We start from the raw sequence: 17,110 nt of genomic DNA, 5'->3' as shown, positions 1-17,110 counted from the left end.
ATGTTGTGTTAGTTTCTGGTGTACAGCAAAGTGATTCAGTTATACATATTTTTTTCATTATAGTTTATTACAAGATATTCAGTATAGTTCCCTGTGCTATACAGTAGGTCCTTGTTGTTTATCTGTTTTATATATAGTAGTGTGTATCTGTTAATCCCAAATTCCTAATTTATCCCTCCCCCTCCTTTCCCTTTTGGTGACCATAAGTTTGTTTTCTTTGTCTGTGAGTCTGTTTCTGTTTTGTAAATAAGTTCATTTGTATCATATTTTAGATTCCACATATAAGTGATATCATATGGTATTTGTCTTTCTCTGACTTCACATAGTATGATAAGCTCTAGGTCCATCCATGTTGCTGCAGATGGAATTATTTCATTCTTTTTTATGGCTGAGTAGTATTCCATTGTATATATAAACACCACATTTTCTTTATCCTTTCATCTATTGATGGACATTTAGGTTGCTTCCATGTCTTGGCCATTGAAAATAGTGCTGCTATGAACATTGGGGTGCATGTATCTTTTCAAATTAGAGTTTTCTCCAGATATATGCCCAGCAGTGAGATTGCTGGATCACATAGTAACTCTGTTTTTAGTTTTTTAAGGAACCTCCGTACTGTTTTCCATAGCGGCTGCACCAATTTACATTCTCACCAACGGTGTAGGAGGGTTCCCTTTTCCCCACACCCTCTGCAGCATTTATTCTTTGTAGACTTTTAATGATAGCAATTCTGACCAGTTTGAGGTGGTAACCTCATGGTAGTTTTGATTTGCATTTCTCTAATAATTAGTGATGTTGAGCATCTTTTCACGTGCCTACTGGCCATCTGTATGTATTCTTTAGAGAAATGTCTATTTAGGTCTGCTGAAGTCTTTTTTTTTTCCATCATTTATTTTTTTTTCAATAGATCTTTATTGGAGTATAATTGCTTCACAATACTGGGCTAGTTTCTGTTGTATACCAAAGTGAATCAGCCATATGCCCCCATATCCCCTCCCTCTTGAACTTCCCTCCCATCCTCCCTATCCCAACCCTCTAGGTCATTGCAAAGCACTGAGCTGATCTCCCTGTTCTATGCTACTGCTTTCTACTAGCTAACTATTTTACAATCGGTAGTGTATATGTGTCAATGCTACTCTCACTTCACCACAGCTTCCCCCTCCCACCCTGTGTCCTCAAGTCCATTCTCTATGTCTACATCTTTATTCCTGCCCTGCAACTAGGTTCATCAGTACCTTTTTTTTTTTTAGATTGCATATATATGCGTTAGCATACGATATTTGCTTTTCTCTTTCTGACTTACTTCACTCTGTATGACAGACTTTAGGTCCATCCACCTCACTACAAATAACTCAATTTCTTTTTATGGCTGAGTAATATTCCATTGTATATATGTGCCACATCTTCTTTATCCATTCATCTGTCGATGGACATTTAGGTTGGTTCTATGTCCTGGCTATCGTAAATAGTGCTGCAATGAACGTTGTGGTACATGACTCTTTTTGAATTATGGTTTTCTCAGGGTATATGCCCAGTAGTGGGATTGCTGGGTCATATGGTAGTTCTATTTTTAGTTTTTTAAGGAACCTCCATACTGTTTTTCATAGTGGTTGTATCAATTTACATTCCCACCAACAGTGCAGGAGGGTTCCCTTTTCACCACACCCTGTCCAGCATTTATTGTTTCTAGATTTTTTGATAATGGCCATTCTGACCGGCATGAGGTGATACCTCATTATAGTTTTGATTTGCATTTCTCTAATAATTAGTGATGTTGAGTCTTTTTATCTTAAGTATAATTCTAAGGTACAGTGATCAAGAGCACAGCCTCTCAGAACACCTGGATTCACATCCCAGCTCAGCCAGGTGCTGGCCTCGTGAACAAGTTATTTAACCTTCCTGAGCTTAATTCTCTCACATGCAAAACAAGGATGATAATGGCCCTGCAGCTGTTTAATATGATAACTCCCACAGGGTTCGTTAGGATTAAATGAGATAGTCCATGTGCAACATGGCAAACAGTAAATAATAAATGTTGGCTGGTATTGTCATTAGGGTAAATGTTATTATGAATGATTCTCAAAATAATCCAGTCAGGTGGATACTGCATGTGTTATTATCCCCATTTTAAAACAAACAAACAAAAAATAACTGAGGCTCAGAGCATACTCTTCCCAGTAACTGCCCCCCACACCAGCCCTGAGGACACATGCACACAGGCTTCCTTCTTTCATTGGTGGTCTGTGTAAGGTAGAAAATACTCAACGTCAATTGCCATAATAAGTGTGGTCCCAAAAAGAGACACACGCTGGAAAGGCCAAGGCAGGTATTTTCCAACAAGCTAGGAGGGGCAGAAGGAGCCAGGGTCAGAGACAACCAGGTTACAGCATTTGAGGGATGAGAGGTAGTGAACATAAAGCTAAATGAGTTTGGATTTATGCCCGAGCAAGGTAGCAACCAGAGATGAGAGTGTGGTCATGCCAACTTGAAAGGACATTCCAGCTCTGTGGTTTTGGCTAGCATGTGAAGGGACTCCTTAGTGCTTACCGTGACGCTGTGACCAAAACGGGTCACAGGCATCAGCCACCTTCCCCGAGGTCGGGGCTGGGAGTGGAGGCTCCGACCTCCTGTGACTAGGTACTGTTGCTGTTGTTGTTTTTAATTTTATTGAAGTCTAGTTGATTTACAATGTTGTATTAATTTCTGCTGTACAGCAAAGTGATTCAGTTATACATATATATATTCTTTTTCATATTCTTTTCCATTATGGTTTATCACAGGATTTTGAATATAGTTCCCTGTGCTATACAGTAGGACCTTGTTGTTTATCCATTCTCTATATAATAGTTTGCATCTGCTAACCCCAAACTCCCAATCCTTCCCTCCCCCACCCCCCTCCCCCTTGGCAACCACAAGTCTGTTCTCTATGTCTGTGAGTCTATTTCTGTTTCACAGATAGGTTCATTTGTGTCCTATTTTAGATTCCACATATAAATGATGTATGATATTTTTCTCTTTCTGACTTACTTCACTTAGTATGATAATCTCTAGGTCCATCCATATTGCTGCAAATGGCATTATTACATTCTTTTTTATGGCTGAGTAATATTCCATTGTATTGACGTATATGTACCACATCTTCTTTATCCATTCATCTGTCAGTGGACATTTAGGTTGTTTCCATATCTTGGCTATTGTGAATAGTGCTGCTATGAACATAGGGGTGCATATATCTTTTCAAATTATAGTTTTGTCTGGATATATGCCCAGGAGTGGGGTTGCTGGATCATATCATATGGCAACTCTATTTTTAGGGTTTTTTTTAATTGAAGTATAATTGATTTACAATGTGATAACTACTACTATACAACAAAGTGATTCAGTAATACATATATATATACACATTCTTTTTTTATATTTTTTTCCCTTATGGTTTATCATAGGATATTTTTTTAATATTTACTTATTTATTTTGGCTGCACCAGGTCTTTGTTGCAGCATGCAGGACCTTTGCTGCAGCATGTGGGCTGCTTTTTTTTTTTTTTTTTTTTTTTTTTATTTATTTGGTTGCACCAGGTCTTAGTTGCGGTAGCCAGGCTCCTTAATTGTGGCATGCATGCGGGATCTAGTTCCCTGACCAGGGATTGAACCTGGGCCCCCTGCATTGAGAGTGTGGAGTCTTACCCACTGGACCACCAGGGAAGTCCCTATCATAAAATATTGAATATAGTTCTCTGTGCTATACAGTAGGACCTTGTTGTTTATCCATTCTGTATATTAAAGCTTATATCTGCTAACTGCGACCTCCCATTCCATCTCTCCCCCAACCCCTTCCCCCTTGGCAACCATCAGTCTGTTTTCTATGTCTGTGATTCTGTTTCATAGATAGGTTCATTTGTGTCATATTTTAGCTTCCACATTTAAGTGATACCATATGGTATTTGTCTTTCTCTTTCTGACTTAACTTCACTTAGTATGATCTCTAGGTTCACCCATGTTTCTACAAATGGCATTATTTCATTCCTTTTTATGGCTGAGTAGTATTCCATTGTATATATGTACCACATCTTCTTTATCCATTCATCTGTCAATGGACATTTAGGTTGTTTCCGTATCTTGGGTATTGTGAATAGTGCTGCTATGAACATTGGGGTGCATGTATCTTTTATTTTATTATTATTTTTTTATTTTTTTTTAGCTGTGTTGGGTCTTCGTTTCTGTGCAAGGGCTTTCTCCAGTTGCGGCGAGCGGGGGCCACTCTTCATTGCGGTGCGCGGGCCTCTCACCGTCGCAGCCTCTCTTGTTGCGGAGCACAGGCTCCAGACGCGCAGGCTCAGTAGTTGTGGCCCGCGGGCCCAGTCGCTCCGTGGCATGTGGGACCCTCCCAGACCAGGGCACGAACCCACGTCCCCTGCATTGGCAGGCAGACTCCCAACCACCGCGCCACCAGGGAAGCCCACATGTATCTTTTTGAATTATAGTTTTGTCCGTATATATGCCCAGGAGTGGGATTGCTGGATCATATGGTAGCTCTGTTTTTAGTTTCTTAAGGAACCTCCATACTGTTCTCCATAGTGGCTGTACCAATTTACATTCCCATCAACAGTGTAGGAGGGTTCCCTTTTCTCCACACCCTCTCCAGCATTGTTATTTGTAGACTTTTTAATGATGACCATTCTGACCTCTGTCAGGTGGTACCTCGTTGTAGTTTTGATTTGCATTTCTTTAATAATTAGCGATTTTGAGCATCTTTTCACGTGCCTATTGGCCACCTGTATGTTGTCTTTGGAGAAATGTCTATTTAGGTGTTCCGCCCACTTTTCGATTGAATTGTTCGTTTTTTTGTTATTGAGTTGTATGAGAAGTTTGTATATTTTGGAAATTAAGCCCATATTGGTCACATCATTTGCAAATATTTTCTCCCAGTCTGTAGGTTATCTTTTTGTTTTGTTTATGGTTTCCTTTGCTGTGCAAAACCTTATAAGTTTGATTAGGTCCCATTTGTTTATCTTTGCTTATATTTCTATTGCCTTGGGAGACTGACCTAAGAAAACATTGGTACAATTTATGTCAGAGAATGTTTTGCCTATGTTCTCTTCTAGGAGTTTTATGGTGTCATGTCTTATATACAAGTCTTTGTGTATAATGTGAGGGTGTGTTCTAATTTCATTGATTTGCATGCTGTTGTCCAACTTTCCCAACACTACTTGCTGAAGATACTGTCTTTTCCCCATTGTATATTCTTGCCTCCTTGAAGATTAATTGACTGTAGGTGTATGGGTTTATTTCTGGGCTCTCTGTTCTGTTCATTGATCCATATGTCTATTTTTGTGCCAGTACCACACTGTTTTGATTACTGTAGCTTTGTAGTATTGCCTAAAGAGTTGGGAGGGTTATGCCTCCTGTTTTGGCAATTCTGGGTCTTTTATGGTTCCATATAAATTTTAGGATTATTTGTTTCTAGTTCTGTGAAAAATGTCATGGGTAATTTGATAAGTATCACATTAAATCTGTAGATTGCTTTGGGCAGTATGGCCACTTTAACAAGATTAATTCTTCCAATCCAAGAGTATGGGATGTCTTTCCATTTCTTTGAATCATCTTCAATTTCATTTATTAATGTTTTGTAGTTCTCAGCATATAAGTCTTTCACCTCCTTGGTGAGGTTTATTCCTAAGTCTTTTTTGATGCAATTTTAAGAGACCGTTTACATTCCCTTTCTGACATCTCCTTGTTAGTGTAAAGAAATGCAACCGATTTCTGTATGTTAATCCTGTATCCTGCTACCTTGCTGAATTTGTACTACTACTGTTCTAGTAGTTTTTGTGTGGAATCTTTAGGGTTTTCTATATATAGTATCATGTCATCTGCATATAAGGACAATTTTACCTCTTCCCTACCAATTTGGATACCTTTTATTTCTTTTTCTTGTCTGATTGCTGTGGCTAGGACTTCCAATACTATGTTGAATAAAAGTGGTGAGAGTGGGCATCCTTGTTCCAGATTTTAGCAGGAAGGCTTTCAGATTTTCACCACTATTATATTGGCCATGGGTTTGTCATAAATAGCTTTTATTATGTTGAGATATGTTCCCTCTATACCCACTTTTATAAGAGTTTTTATCATAAATGGATGTTGAATTTTATCAAATGCTTTTTCTGCATCTATTGAGATAACCGTGTGGTTTTTACCTTTTCTTTTGTTGATGTGGTATATCACATTGATTGTGTATGTTGAACTATCCTTGTGATCCTGGGATGAATCCACCTTGGTCATGGTGTATAATCTTTATGTTTTGTTGGATTCAGTTTGCTAATTGTGACCAGCTCACAGGCTGATGGTTCCTCTTCCACCACCTGAATGAGGGTCCAGCCAGCCTTCCTTAGCACTGCATGGTATTCCAGTTATCTATTGCTGCTTACTTAGCAAACCACCCCAAAACTTAGTGCTGTAAAACGACATCCACTTTATCATGTTTACAATTCTGAGAGTCAGGAATTGGGGCAGAGCACGGCAGTTCTGCTCTTCTGCTCCACAGTATCTGGGGCCTCCACTAGGTAACTCAGATGACTGCAGATGCTGGGATGGCTTGACTGGGGCCATCTGTCTGGGGCCTTGGTCCTCTGTGTGGCATCTCCTGGAGCTTGAATGTCCAGTACCACTCCTTTGCTTCATATCTGGAGCCTGGGCTGCGGTGGCTGCAACTGCTGTTTCTCTCCAGGCAGCCTCTTCCCCTGGCCAGCTTGGACATACTCACAACATGGTGATCTCAGGGAGGTCAGACTTTTTATACGTGGCTGGTTTCCCTCAGAGTGAATGTTCCATGAGGCCAAGGTGGAAGCTGTGAGACCTCTCACAATCTAATCTCAGAAGTCCCAGCATGTCACTTCTGCACATTCTGTTAGTTGAGAAAGTCATTATAACAAGTCCAGATTCAAGGATGTAGAGGAACAGACTAGCCCTCTCAACAACCCCCTCTCACAGCATGGCGTGAGGGAAGGGGAAGAGTGATAAGCTACCCACCTGGGAGGGTAAGAACATAGACTTTTTTTTTTTTTTGAAGTATAGTTGATTTACAGTGCTTCAGGATTTCAGCACAGTGATTCAGTTTCATATATATGTGTGTGTGTGTGTGTGTGTGTGTGTGTGTGTGTATGTATGTATATGTATATTTGGTTTGAGTATAATGTTTAATGTAAGATACAGTGGATTGGCAGAGTTGATACAAAGTTAAGAGATTCACTTCTAGTCAGTAAGTTAACAACCTAGGCACCTGCATATATATATATATATATATATATATATATATATACATACACACACACACACACACACACACACACACGTATATAATGTTCTTTTTCAGATTCTTTTCCATTATAGGTTATTACAAGATGTTGAATATAGTTCCCTGTGCTATATAGTAGGACCTTGTTTTTCTTTGTCTTATGTATAGTAGTGTGTATCTGTTAATCTCAAACTCCTAATTTATCCCTCCCCCCCTTCCCCTTTGGTAATTTTTTCAAATTAATTAATTTGTGTATTTTTGGCTGTGTTGGGTCTTTGCTGCTGCGCGCGGGCTTTCTTTACTTGTGGCGAGCGGGGGCTACTCTTCATTGTGGTGCACGGGCTTCTCATTGAGGGGGCTTCTCTTGTGGAGCACAGGCTCTAGGCGCACGGGCTTAGTTGCTCCGCAGCATGTGGGATCTTCCCAGACCACGGCTTAAACCCATGTCCCCTGCACTGGCAAGAGGATTCTCAACCACTGTGCCACCAGGGAAGCCCCATTTTGGTAACCCTAAGTTTTCTATATCTGTGAGTCTATTTCTGTTTTATAAATAAGTTCATTTGTATCATTTTTTAAGATTCCACATGTAAGTGATATCATATATTTGTCTTTCTGAATTACTTCACTTAATATGATTATCTCTAGGTCCATACATGTTTCTCCAAATGGAATTATTTCATTCCTTTTTATGACTAATATTCCATTATATATATACACACACACACACCACATCTTCTTTATCCATTCATCTGTCAATGGACATTTAGGTTGCTTCCATGTTCCATGTCTTGGCTATTGTAAATAGTGCTGCTTTGAACATTGGGGTGCATTTATCTTTTTGAATTAGAGTTCTTAAGAACATAGACTTTTGAGTCACAAATATTGGTTCATACCACTGCTCTGTAACTTTCTAGCTCTGTGATGTCAGGTAAATTACTTAACCTCTCTGAGCCTCAATTTCATCTATAAAATAAGGACAATGATATTCTACTACAGATGATTGTGGTAAGACTTAAATGAGATAAATCTAGTGCTTGGTACAATGCCTAATATCTACGAAGTCCTCACTTAATGGCAGCCATACTACCTATAGTGATAACTAGTAGTGTTATTACTCCAGCTTGCCCTTTAGATATTCATTCATTCACTCAGCAAACAAGCCTCTATTGTGTGCCTACTGTGTGCCAGGCACAGTCTCTGGCCCTGGCCTCCCACAGTTGTAAAGACGATGATGTGTTGTAAGCAGAAACTAAGTGGGCTTTCAGGCTTTCTGAGCAGCATCCCTGGCTCTTCAGTGCCAGGCAGCATCTCTGGGGTCAGCAAGCCTGGCTCAAAGGAGGAAGCAAGGGCTTGTCACCTAAGCCTCTCTGATCAGATCATTTTTGGCCCTTTCCTATAGTGTCTTCCGCTCTCACAGTAACTCTCCTCCCATTTTAAGTAGTGGGGATATTACTAAGGAGAGGCTGGAGAAATGAACCCTCCTTCCCATTCAAACATGTGTCCTCAGGTCCCATCTGATGAGGATCTGCGCCCCTCAAGGGCCCCGGTACTTTGGTAACACAGGACTCCGCGTGCAAAGCCCCATCAGCAACCAGCTGCTCCTTGTGGGCTGTCACTGGCATCCAGAATTGAAGCCTCAAACACCGAGGTGACAGAAAGTGTAGGAAAGGTAACAATGTCCAACTCTTTACAGATTATAAAAGAACTCTAAAAATGCGGCATTCTACATGAAACGAAAAGCAAGACATCATGGAGAAAAAATGCAAGCCAAACTAGGAAAAGCTGCTTGGCAGGAAACCTCACAGTCTGGTCTGGTCTCTGTGTCTTACCTCAGCAGTTTCCTAACACCAGGAACTTCTTTACAATGAAAGGGCAGAGCTTCTAACCCAGAAGCTTCCAAAAACCTTTAGCCTTCCCATCAAAATCTTGTGAACATCTCACCTGCTCAAATGAGCATCTTTGGCTTTCATTTGAAGACACTGGAACTTTAAGTAAATCTCACTTTCAGGAACTTGTTTCTAGGTTAACGATAAAGGAATTCACACTCATTAAGCACCTTTGTTCTGGCATCAAAAAGCAACATGTTACAGAACTGCTGCATCTGCCATCTTTCCCTTAGTCCAGTCGCCCACCCAGAGCATGAATATCTGCTACGTGTCCCTGACAGATAGACAGCCACTATCTCCACAGCACTTGTGGAAAAGACAAGAGTCTGGACTTCATGGGGACAGCCAAAGCCCAAAGCCCCAGGCCCCCTTTCCAGGGGACCCATTGCACACCACGCAATGGGCAACACTGGTGGTGACGCGAGTGCCAAGTGTAGGCATTGAGGGTTCAGCCCTCCTGGTGCAGCCACGGCCGGAGCTGTCCGCCAGCCCGCCACTGTCACTTGTCGGTGCGTTACTAATTTCCTAGTCTGACGCATGCTTGGAGGCAAACTCGGGCCCCGAGCTCCTTGCGGGAAGTGCTCAGCTGGCTGTGCAAGGCTGGGTCTCCAGTGAGCACACGTCTGTCTTGAGGGGCCACGGCTTCTTAACAAGTAGCTCAGAGGAGAGGACACATCCTCTGTCAGACCAGTTCTCACACTCAGGGCGTTTCCCCCCTGGCTTGGGCCTAAACCCCGACAGTCTGGCGTGGATCTGAAATCTGGTCCGTCTGGAGACCCAAGGGCCTCTTCCACACGAGCCCCGACAGCCATCCCGCGTCTCCCTCCATCTTCGTCAAGTGAGAACGGTCCTCAGCGGATCTCCCCAGAAGCATGGGAATCGAGATGTTCTGTGTGCTTGACTGGGGCGGAGGGAGCAGGGGTGCAACATCAGCAAACGCAATGTCTGTGGTTTTGAGGAAAAACCACATAGACTTTCTAGGGGCGTTCATGAGCATGGAAACGTGGGACAGACCACGCCAGCTCTCAGTGGTGCAGTGGTTTTAAGAAAGCTCTCTGTGACCCACAGGCATCCAGCTCTTTGATGCGCTGTGACCTCGGGTCTTGTCGAGACCCTGCTTCTGTGGGGTCAATGTCCTGTTTTCTCAGTGACAGCAGACAGGGTGGGACTGCGCTCAGAATAGAAGGCAGAAATGAAGTACGAATCTGGAGACGCGAAGCTAGACGTCTTGCGGGGAGTGATTGAAGGTCCGAAGGAAAGAACTTCTCTCCCAGACAGACGCTGCTTGGCATGGCATTCGAGCCTGACAGGAGCTCCTGTTTCTTGCTGATTTGATGATAAAATATGGAGTGGACCCACAGGGAGAGCAAACGCCTCAAGAAATATGGATAATTGGCTCTGTTTGCATGCTCGCTGCTGTGAGTGTGAGACGCCACGCCAGTATGACTAATGCCTCCCCCCTCTGCCTGAATTAGATTTTGATTGTGTCTCAGAGATGTTCACTGAATCACAGATGTGGGAGGTGAAAAGACCCCCGACTTCTCAGTAACACCTCCTGTGGAGTGTGTGGGATCCTCCCCCCAGGCTGAGGGACCAGAGTGACCCCTTCCCTTCCGAGGCCTGGGAGCAAAGCAGCCACCCCGGCTGGAGCGGGCTCCCGGGTCCCGGTGCAGGCTACTCAGCGTGGCTGTAAGCAAGTGCATCGCGTCAGTAACTGGTGCCTCGTACAGACCCTAAATTGGACCCAGAGTGTCCTGTTTGTCAGATTTCCCCTGGCTCTCTGCCACATCAGGTGGAACAGTTCAGGGTCCTTGCCGGTTCACCCCCTCAGTGTTCCTCAGCCACTCTGTTCTGATCTGGAAGATGCCGTCATAAATGCTTTCTCATTTCTCTCACAGAATTTAGCCTACGAGATCATCCTAACGCTGGGACAGGCATTTGAAGTTGCTTACCAGCTCGCGCTGCAAGCCAGGAAAGGGGGGCATTCCTCCACGCTTCCAGAAAGCTTTGAAAACAAGCCCTCCAAGCCCATCCCCAAGCCCCGAGTCAGCATTCGCAAGTCGGTGGTAAGTAGAAAAGACACAGATGTTCTGAAAACCTTGAACTGGAGGGGAGGGATCCTTGGTGCCGTGGGGGCTGGTGAGAATCCAGGGCCTGCCCTTCATGTCCTTCCCTCGGCCTCATCCTGGCATGTGTCTGTCCTCCTCTCAGCCCAGTTCCTGCAAAGTCTTGGGGACCATCTGCCTGAACTTGGAGGCTCCCAAGAAAATCCCACTCCTTTTGTCCCTTGCAGCAGCCTGTGAGGGGACTGGTCGCTGCTGGCCTCCCGGGGCAGTCTTTCCTCAAGGTCCAGGCGATCTTGGGAAAAAGGATCCCTGAGGCCCCGGCTGCCATCCCTCTAGGGGGCAAGCCTCTCACAAGCCGCTGGGCAGCAGAGAGGGTGGAAGAGGCTCACGGGGAGGGCATCCCTGGTACCCAGCTAGAGGAGGCTGGAGGCACAGGCTGTACGCAGGCCTGACAAGGAGGCCTAGGCACAGGCTTCCTGCAGAGTGGGGACTGTTCAGAAGGTACCGCCCCTCCTCCCTGGCATCTGCCTCCCTCCAGAAATTTCCCCCCTTCCCTCCCACACGCTCTGCACACATCCTGTCCTAACAGACTTCCATGACTTCAAAGCGGCCTCCTCTGGGGGTAGCAATACCCAGAAGCTGGAATGTTCCCAACCAGCCTCCCGTCTGGTTTCTGCTGCCGTATGGCAGCCTAGAAACTCTGGGACTCAGGGCAGCAGGCACCCTGAGGCATCACTCAGCCCACATATCCTTCCGCCTGTGACTCTCCTCCTCCCCACCGAGCCCTGTCCCCAGAGTCGTGGGGAATTGTAGGGTTTTTAATGTTTGCAGAGGCACCACCCTTTGTGACCATGTGGCTTCTTGTTCACGATCTTCTCTTTGGCCTCTACTCCTGTCTCCATTCTTGGCAGCTTCAACATCTATGGGGATGATCCTCCCAGTGTCTGGCCCCTCTGCTCCTTGACAGCTCACCTCTCAGATCTCCTCCCCCACCTCACCGTTCCCTCCCATGCTCATCCCTCATCGCTGATCATCACCAGTAACTGCACGTCCTCTGACTTTCCTTCTGACCCCCAGTCCTCCCACCTCAGCACCTCCCAGCCCCGCTGGCTCCCAATCCTGAAGCACTCCCAGAACTGCAGACTTACAGGTTCAATTTCTCCCTCATTTCTCCTTCGAGGCTTAGCACACATCTGAAACTTAGTGTGTCCAGAACAGAATTCTTGATCTCTCCACAAAGTTGCTTCGCTCTCTCAGTCTCTCCCAGCTCAGTAAACGGCATAACCATTCACCATGTTGCTCAAATCTAGAAGACACCCTTGATTTCTGTCTTCCTCTCACCTGTGTCCACCCCACAAGCAGATTCCATCCGTTCAGCCCCTAAAACATCTCTCAGATCTGTCCACTCGTCTCCATTTCCTCTGTCACTCTTCCTATCCAAGCCGTCACCACCATTAATCTCCAAAATACTCCCCGGCATCTCCTAAAAACTCCCCTCCTCCACCCGGCAACCAGGGTGACCTTCTTAAAACACAGATCAGATCATGGTACCACTGCCCCAATTAATTTCCCACCACACTCCTGACACTCAGGCCTTCCTCTTCCTGGAAACAAACAAAGCTCACTCCCACCTAAGGCCTCTGTGCCCCCTGTTCCCTCCACCTGGCTTTGTCTCCCCCTTGTTTCTGCACGGCTGAGTCTGGCTTGTCATCCAGGGCCCAGCTACACAAAGAGGCTTCTCCTGGACCACCCAGGCTTTTCCTGGCTTATCCTGTTTATTTATTGTCTATCTATCTATCTTATCCCACAAGAAAAGCAAGTTAAATGTCCAGGAATTTTCAGAACATTTGGGGGATTAGCTCTTAGACTATTGTATTCATTCCCGTGTGGGCTGGATAAACCTGTTCGTGGCAGGGACCTCCATCTGACTTCTGACTGGTCCCCATAGACTTCTTCCAGATGAGCACAAAGGGTGTGTGCCATAAGAGCTCAGAATATTCATTTAGAAGCCTTCACTGAAAACTATGAAACATACAGTGAATAATACTGCTGTCCTTTAACTGCCCCAAGATCCCGTCCCCGTCATCAGCAGGTGTCTGTGTTCCATTTCCCTCGGCCCCAGTAGTTTATTTTTGAGAAACAGCCCATGATAAGACATGTGGAGTCCTCCCCACAGCCTTGTGGAGATACAGTCAAATTGCAGGTGGCCGACGGGCACAGAACCCGCACTCTTCAGGCAGCTCCCTTGCCCCGGTTTCCTGAGCAGAGCAGGTGGCCAGGGCCAGGGGCAGACATGGAAACACCAAAGAAAGAGGCGGCAATCTGGTGGAGAACTGCCCCAGGCCCTCCGTGAGCTCAGAACTCAAGCGTCACCCAGAAAGGGCCTATTTAACCTTGTACACGCAGGGGCCGAAATGGTGTTGACGTTTTACAGCTCAGCTTGGTTCAAGGCTCACCCTGACCTGGACCCACTCACCTCTTCACCCTCAGTTGTCTCCCCCCGGGTCCCCCTCGGCGACCTGACTGCACGCCCTCAGACGGCCTCTTTCCCTTACCTCAGGGACCTTGCACATTCTGCTCCACACCCCCTGCCTTGCCTTTACCAGGAAGCTCTTGCTTCTCCTCCAGCTCTCCGTTTAGACATTACGTCTAGTCAACAAGTATTTATTGGGTGCGTACTGTTTAGTGGGTTGCCGGGAGCTTTTCTGAGTTTGAGGGAAGCGGGAATAAACAGAACAGACAGAATCCCACCTTCATGAGCATACACTGTAGTGGAGGATGAACAAATAAACATGATGCATGTGGCAAAAGGATTATAAAGAAGAGAGCAGCAGAGGAGAGCAGAAAAGTTGAGGTGCTCTTTTGCTTGGGGTGAACTGGTGAGGAGGTTATGTTTGAACTGCGCCCTGATTGACATCAGGGCATAAAGCGGGCAGATGTCTGGAGAGTATTCAGGCAGAGAGGTGATGCGCACAGAGGCTCTGGGCTGGGGCCTGGTGTACAGCGAGCAGCAGGGAGGCCGGTGTGGCCGGAGCTTAGAAAGGCAGGCGGACAGGGCCACCGTGGGTCACCTCGAGGACTCTGGGTTTATTCTGACTGTAATGGAAACCACTGGAGGCTTGAGAGGCAGGCAGGACAGAGCCTGGTTCACCTTCTCTAGGAAGCCCCCCTGGCTCCCGACATGGGGTCAGTGGCCTTCCTGGGTGCCCACAGAGCGCCCTCTTCCCCCTCAAGTCTCACTTCTCAGTAAAGTATTCCTACGCCTGCTCCCCACCTGTGTGCCTTCAAGAGCAAGGGCCGTGCCTCACTCACCATCCCCGCCCCCACGCCCAGTGCCTTGCAGTAAATGTGTATCAGAAGAACAAACAGATGACTCTCAGCCCCCAACATCCTGAGGTCCTGCCAGAGCCCAGTGCTGGTTTCCAGGCAGCGTTAGGATGCCTTTATAACGGGCATCAGCCTTTCTGTTTTAAAGCAGATCGACCCATCTGAGCAAAAGACTCTGGCCAACCTGCCGTGGATTGTGGAGCCGGGACAAGAAGCCAAGAGGGGAATAAATACCAAGTATGAGACCACGATTTTCTGATACTCACCGTCCTCCCGTCCTCGCGGTGCCTTGCACGCCGAGCAGTCCCGGAGCAGGCTTTCCACCCAGCGCAGGAGGAAGACTGCTGTTTGTGTGGCCTTGTCACGGGCGAAAGGCCGCTGGCCATTCCTGGGGACGTTCTTTCTGCACCAGTGACAGAAAGTGCAACCAAGACTTTCCAGCCGTAACCCCTGAGAGAAATGAGTTGAGATTTGTGGCTCACTCTCCTGACTCCCCTCCCTGCTACCACCCAAGGTATTTCTAGTGACTTTGCCCCAACACTTGCTTTGCTGTATTTGGGGATAATACCTTAAGAAAAAAAATACAGGGGATCTCTAATACTGCCTAAAAGTATAAAAATCTTGGATTTATTTTTCACTGTCAGCAGTTTTCAAGGTAGAATGAGAACAGAACTACCCCCAGAAAGCATCTGTAAAATCATTATCTCACTGAGTATCGTTTCATGCAAAAGGACAAAAAGTACCCCTGATTGCCAGGAAATCCTATTTCCCAATTTCTATATTTGTGGATTTTATATGTAATCAACTATGTCAGATAAAGAAAACCTTTACATCTATGGATTGATTCAAAAACTTAATGATTTAAAACAGAGGAATTTATTATGCACAGAAAAATGTGTCTTGTATTAAATATTTTTATTATTAAAAGAATGTTTCACTAACGCATTGATAAGAAAACTAGGTTAGTTGTGAGGGATGTTTTGCTTTCATTTCAAATAACTAAATTTCTACTGCTACTACCAAGAGGACTGGCTTGGGCGTTGCAAAGTACTAGACCAGAGGCGCTCACTAGAGCAGGAGATTTGGGCAAGCAGGCTGGCGTCTTACCGAAAGTGCTGACACAGCCATAAGCCTGCAAAGATTTTTTTTTTTTTAAACTTCACAGTTTTAAAAAACATGTTAAACAAAAAATCTAGGGCTCCTGCTGTCAAGATTTCTGTCATGGAAACCTTGTTTGTTTGAGAAAGGTGTTAATAAAATTCTATTGCAAAAAAAATTTTTTTTTCTAGAAAAACACAAATACAAAAAAAAAAAATAGAGATTCCAAAGTAATAAAACTCTTTTCTTGAAACAAAATAAATAAATAAATGTTTGCTTACTCTTTGATTAAATAAAATTTACTTACATTTCATTAAGGTATTTTAATTTTTTTAATGTCTCTGTGGAGTATTTGTATGATACCATAATGTATATTTATGTAGAATCAAATTATATAAACAGTACCAATATCATTATAGAAAAAAAAATAAATAACATTTTAATGTATATTGTTCTAACCAATCATATTGTGAATCATTTTGGAGTTCATTATAATAAGCGATATTGATAAATTGTGGGATTGTCTTAATTTTTTTTAATTAACCAATATTATTTTAAACCTGAGATTATCAGTTACATTCATCAGTTGGTGAGTTTTAAAGAAAGACAACTAAATTTTATTTCAAACTGACAAATGTATATGGTTTTAGTTCAGTGTTGGAGAATTTTAATACAATATTAATTAAATTACTTGAACTGAACAGTTCCTTGTATATATTTTGCCTATTCACTGTTGATATGTATGTAGTAAATTGAGAGTAAAATAACCCTAAAATATGGTACCAAAAAGAAACTGTATAGGAGCAAAGTAAATAGTAGCTTTGCTGAAAAGGAAACGTGTAAATATGCTTGGGCTTCCAGTTATAAATTTTGTAATTTTTGTCATTATTTATATCCTATAAAAAAAAGCACACAAAATAAAATGGAAACTGTACAGCTGCTGGTGCTTGGCATCATTCTGTGAGCACCTTCCCACTTCCATTTAGGATAGAACCAAAGGCCCGGCCTTCTCAGCATCCATAGCTAAAGGGAGTTTTTCATTTGGCAAAATTGAGAAAATTTGCTCACTTCCAAGTTCAGCCAGGCCCTTAAAGCTTGAATTTCAGCCATAAAGCCCCCATCGTCTTTAATGTTAAAGTGGGCTGTAAGGAAGAACTACCAAAACAGAAATTGGTAAAAGAGGAAGGACCACCAAACTGGATTACTTTTATAGGACAACATCTACATGTTTGTCTTAGGCTGCCATAACAAAATACTGGGTGGCTTAAACAACAAATTTATTTCTCACAGTTCTGGAGGTCCTGGGAAGTCCAAGATCAAGGTGCCAGCAAGGTAGGTTTCATTCTAAGGCCCTTTTCTCCTGGCTTGGCTTGTTGGTGGCTGCTATCTTGCTGTGTGCTCACATGACCTCTCTGTGGTGTGTGTCTGCAGAGGGTGGGGGAGCA

General features: G+C 44.2%; 1 protein-coding gene across 11 annotated transcripts in view; it reads left to right on the top strand.

Moving 5' to 3' along the window:
• The window catches only part of ANKS1B (ankyrin repeat and sterile alpha motif domain containing 1B), a 953,137-nt gene extending 937,240 nt beyond the window's left edge, over positions 1–15,897 (top strand). For 4 of the 11 annotated variants that reach the window (XM_036866270.1, XM_036866272.1, XM_036866271.1 and 1 more), the window contains 2 exons: positions 11,073–11,240; positions 14,716–15,897. In XM_036866270.1, coding sequence (XP_036722165.1) covers positions 11,073–11,240; positions 14,716–14,826 — 279 coding nt within the window. In that variant the 3' untranslated portion in view covers positions 14,827–15,897. Of the gene's footprint in view, positions 1–11,072; positions 11,241–14,699 lie in introns of all 11 variants that reach the window. The other 7 variants (XM_036866278.1, XM_036866275.1, XM_036866274.1 and 4 more) reach the window with 4 other exon arrangements.
• Positions 15,898–17,110: the final 1,213 nt, after the last annotated feature.

This window comes from Balaenoptera musculus, chromosome 10, assembly GCF_009873245.2.
Source record: "Balaenoptera musculus isolate JJ_BM4_2016_0621 chromosome 10, mBalMus1.pri.v3, whole genome shotgun sequence".
Classification (NCBI taxonomy): Eukaryota; Metazoa; Chordata; class Mammalia; order Artiodactyla; family Balaenopteridae; genus Balaenoptera; species Balaenoptera musculus.
Note: the sequence above shows the minus strand (reverse complement) of the source record. Positions and strands in the feature narration are given on the sequence as shown.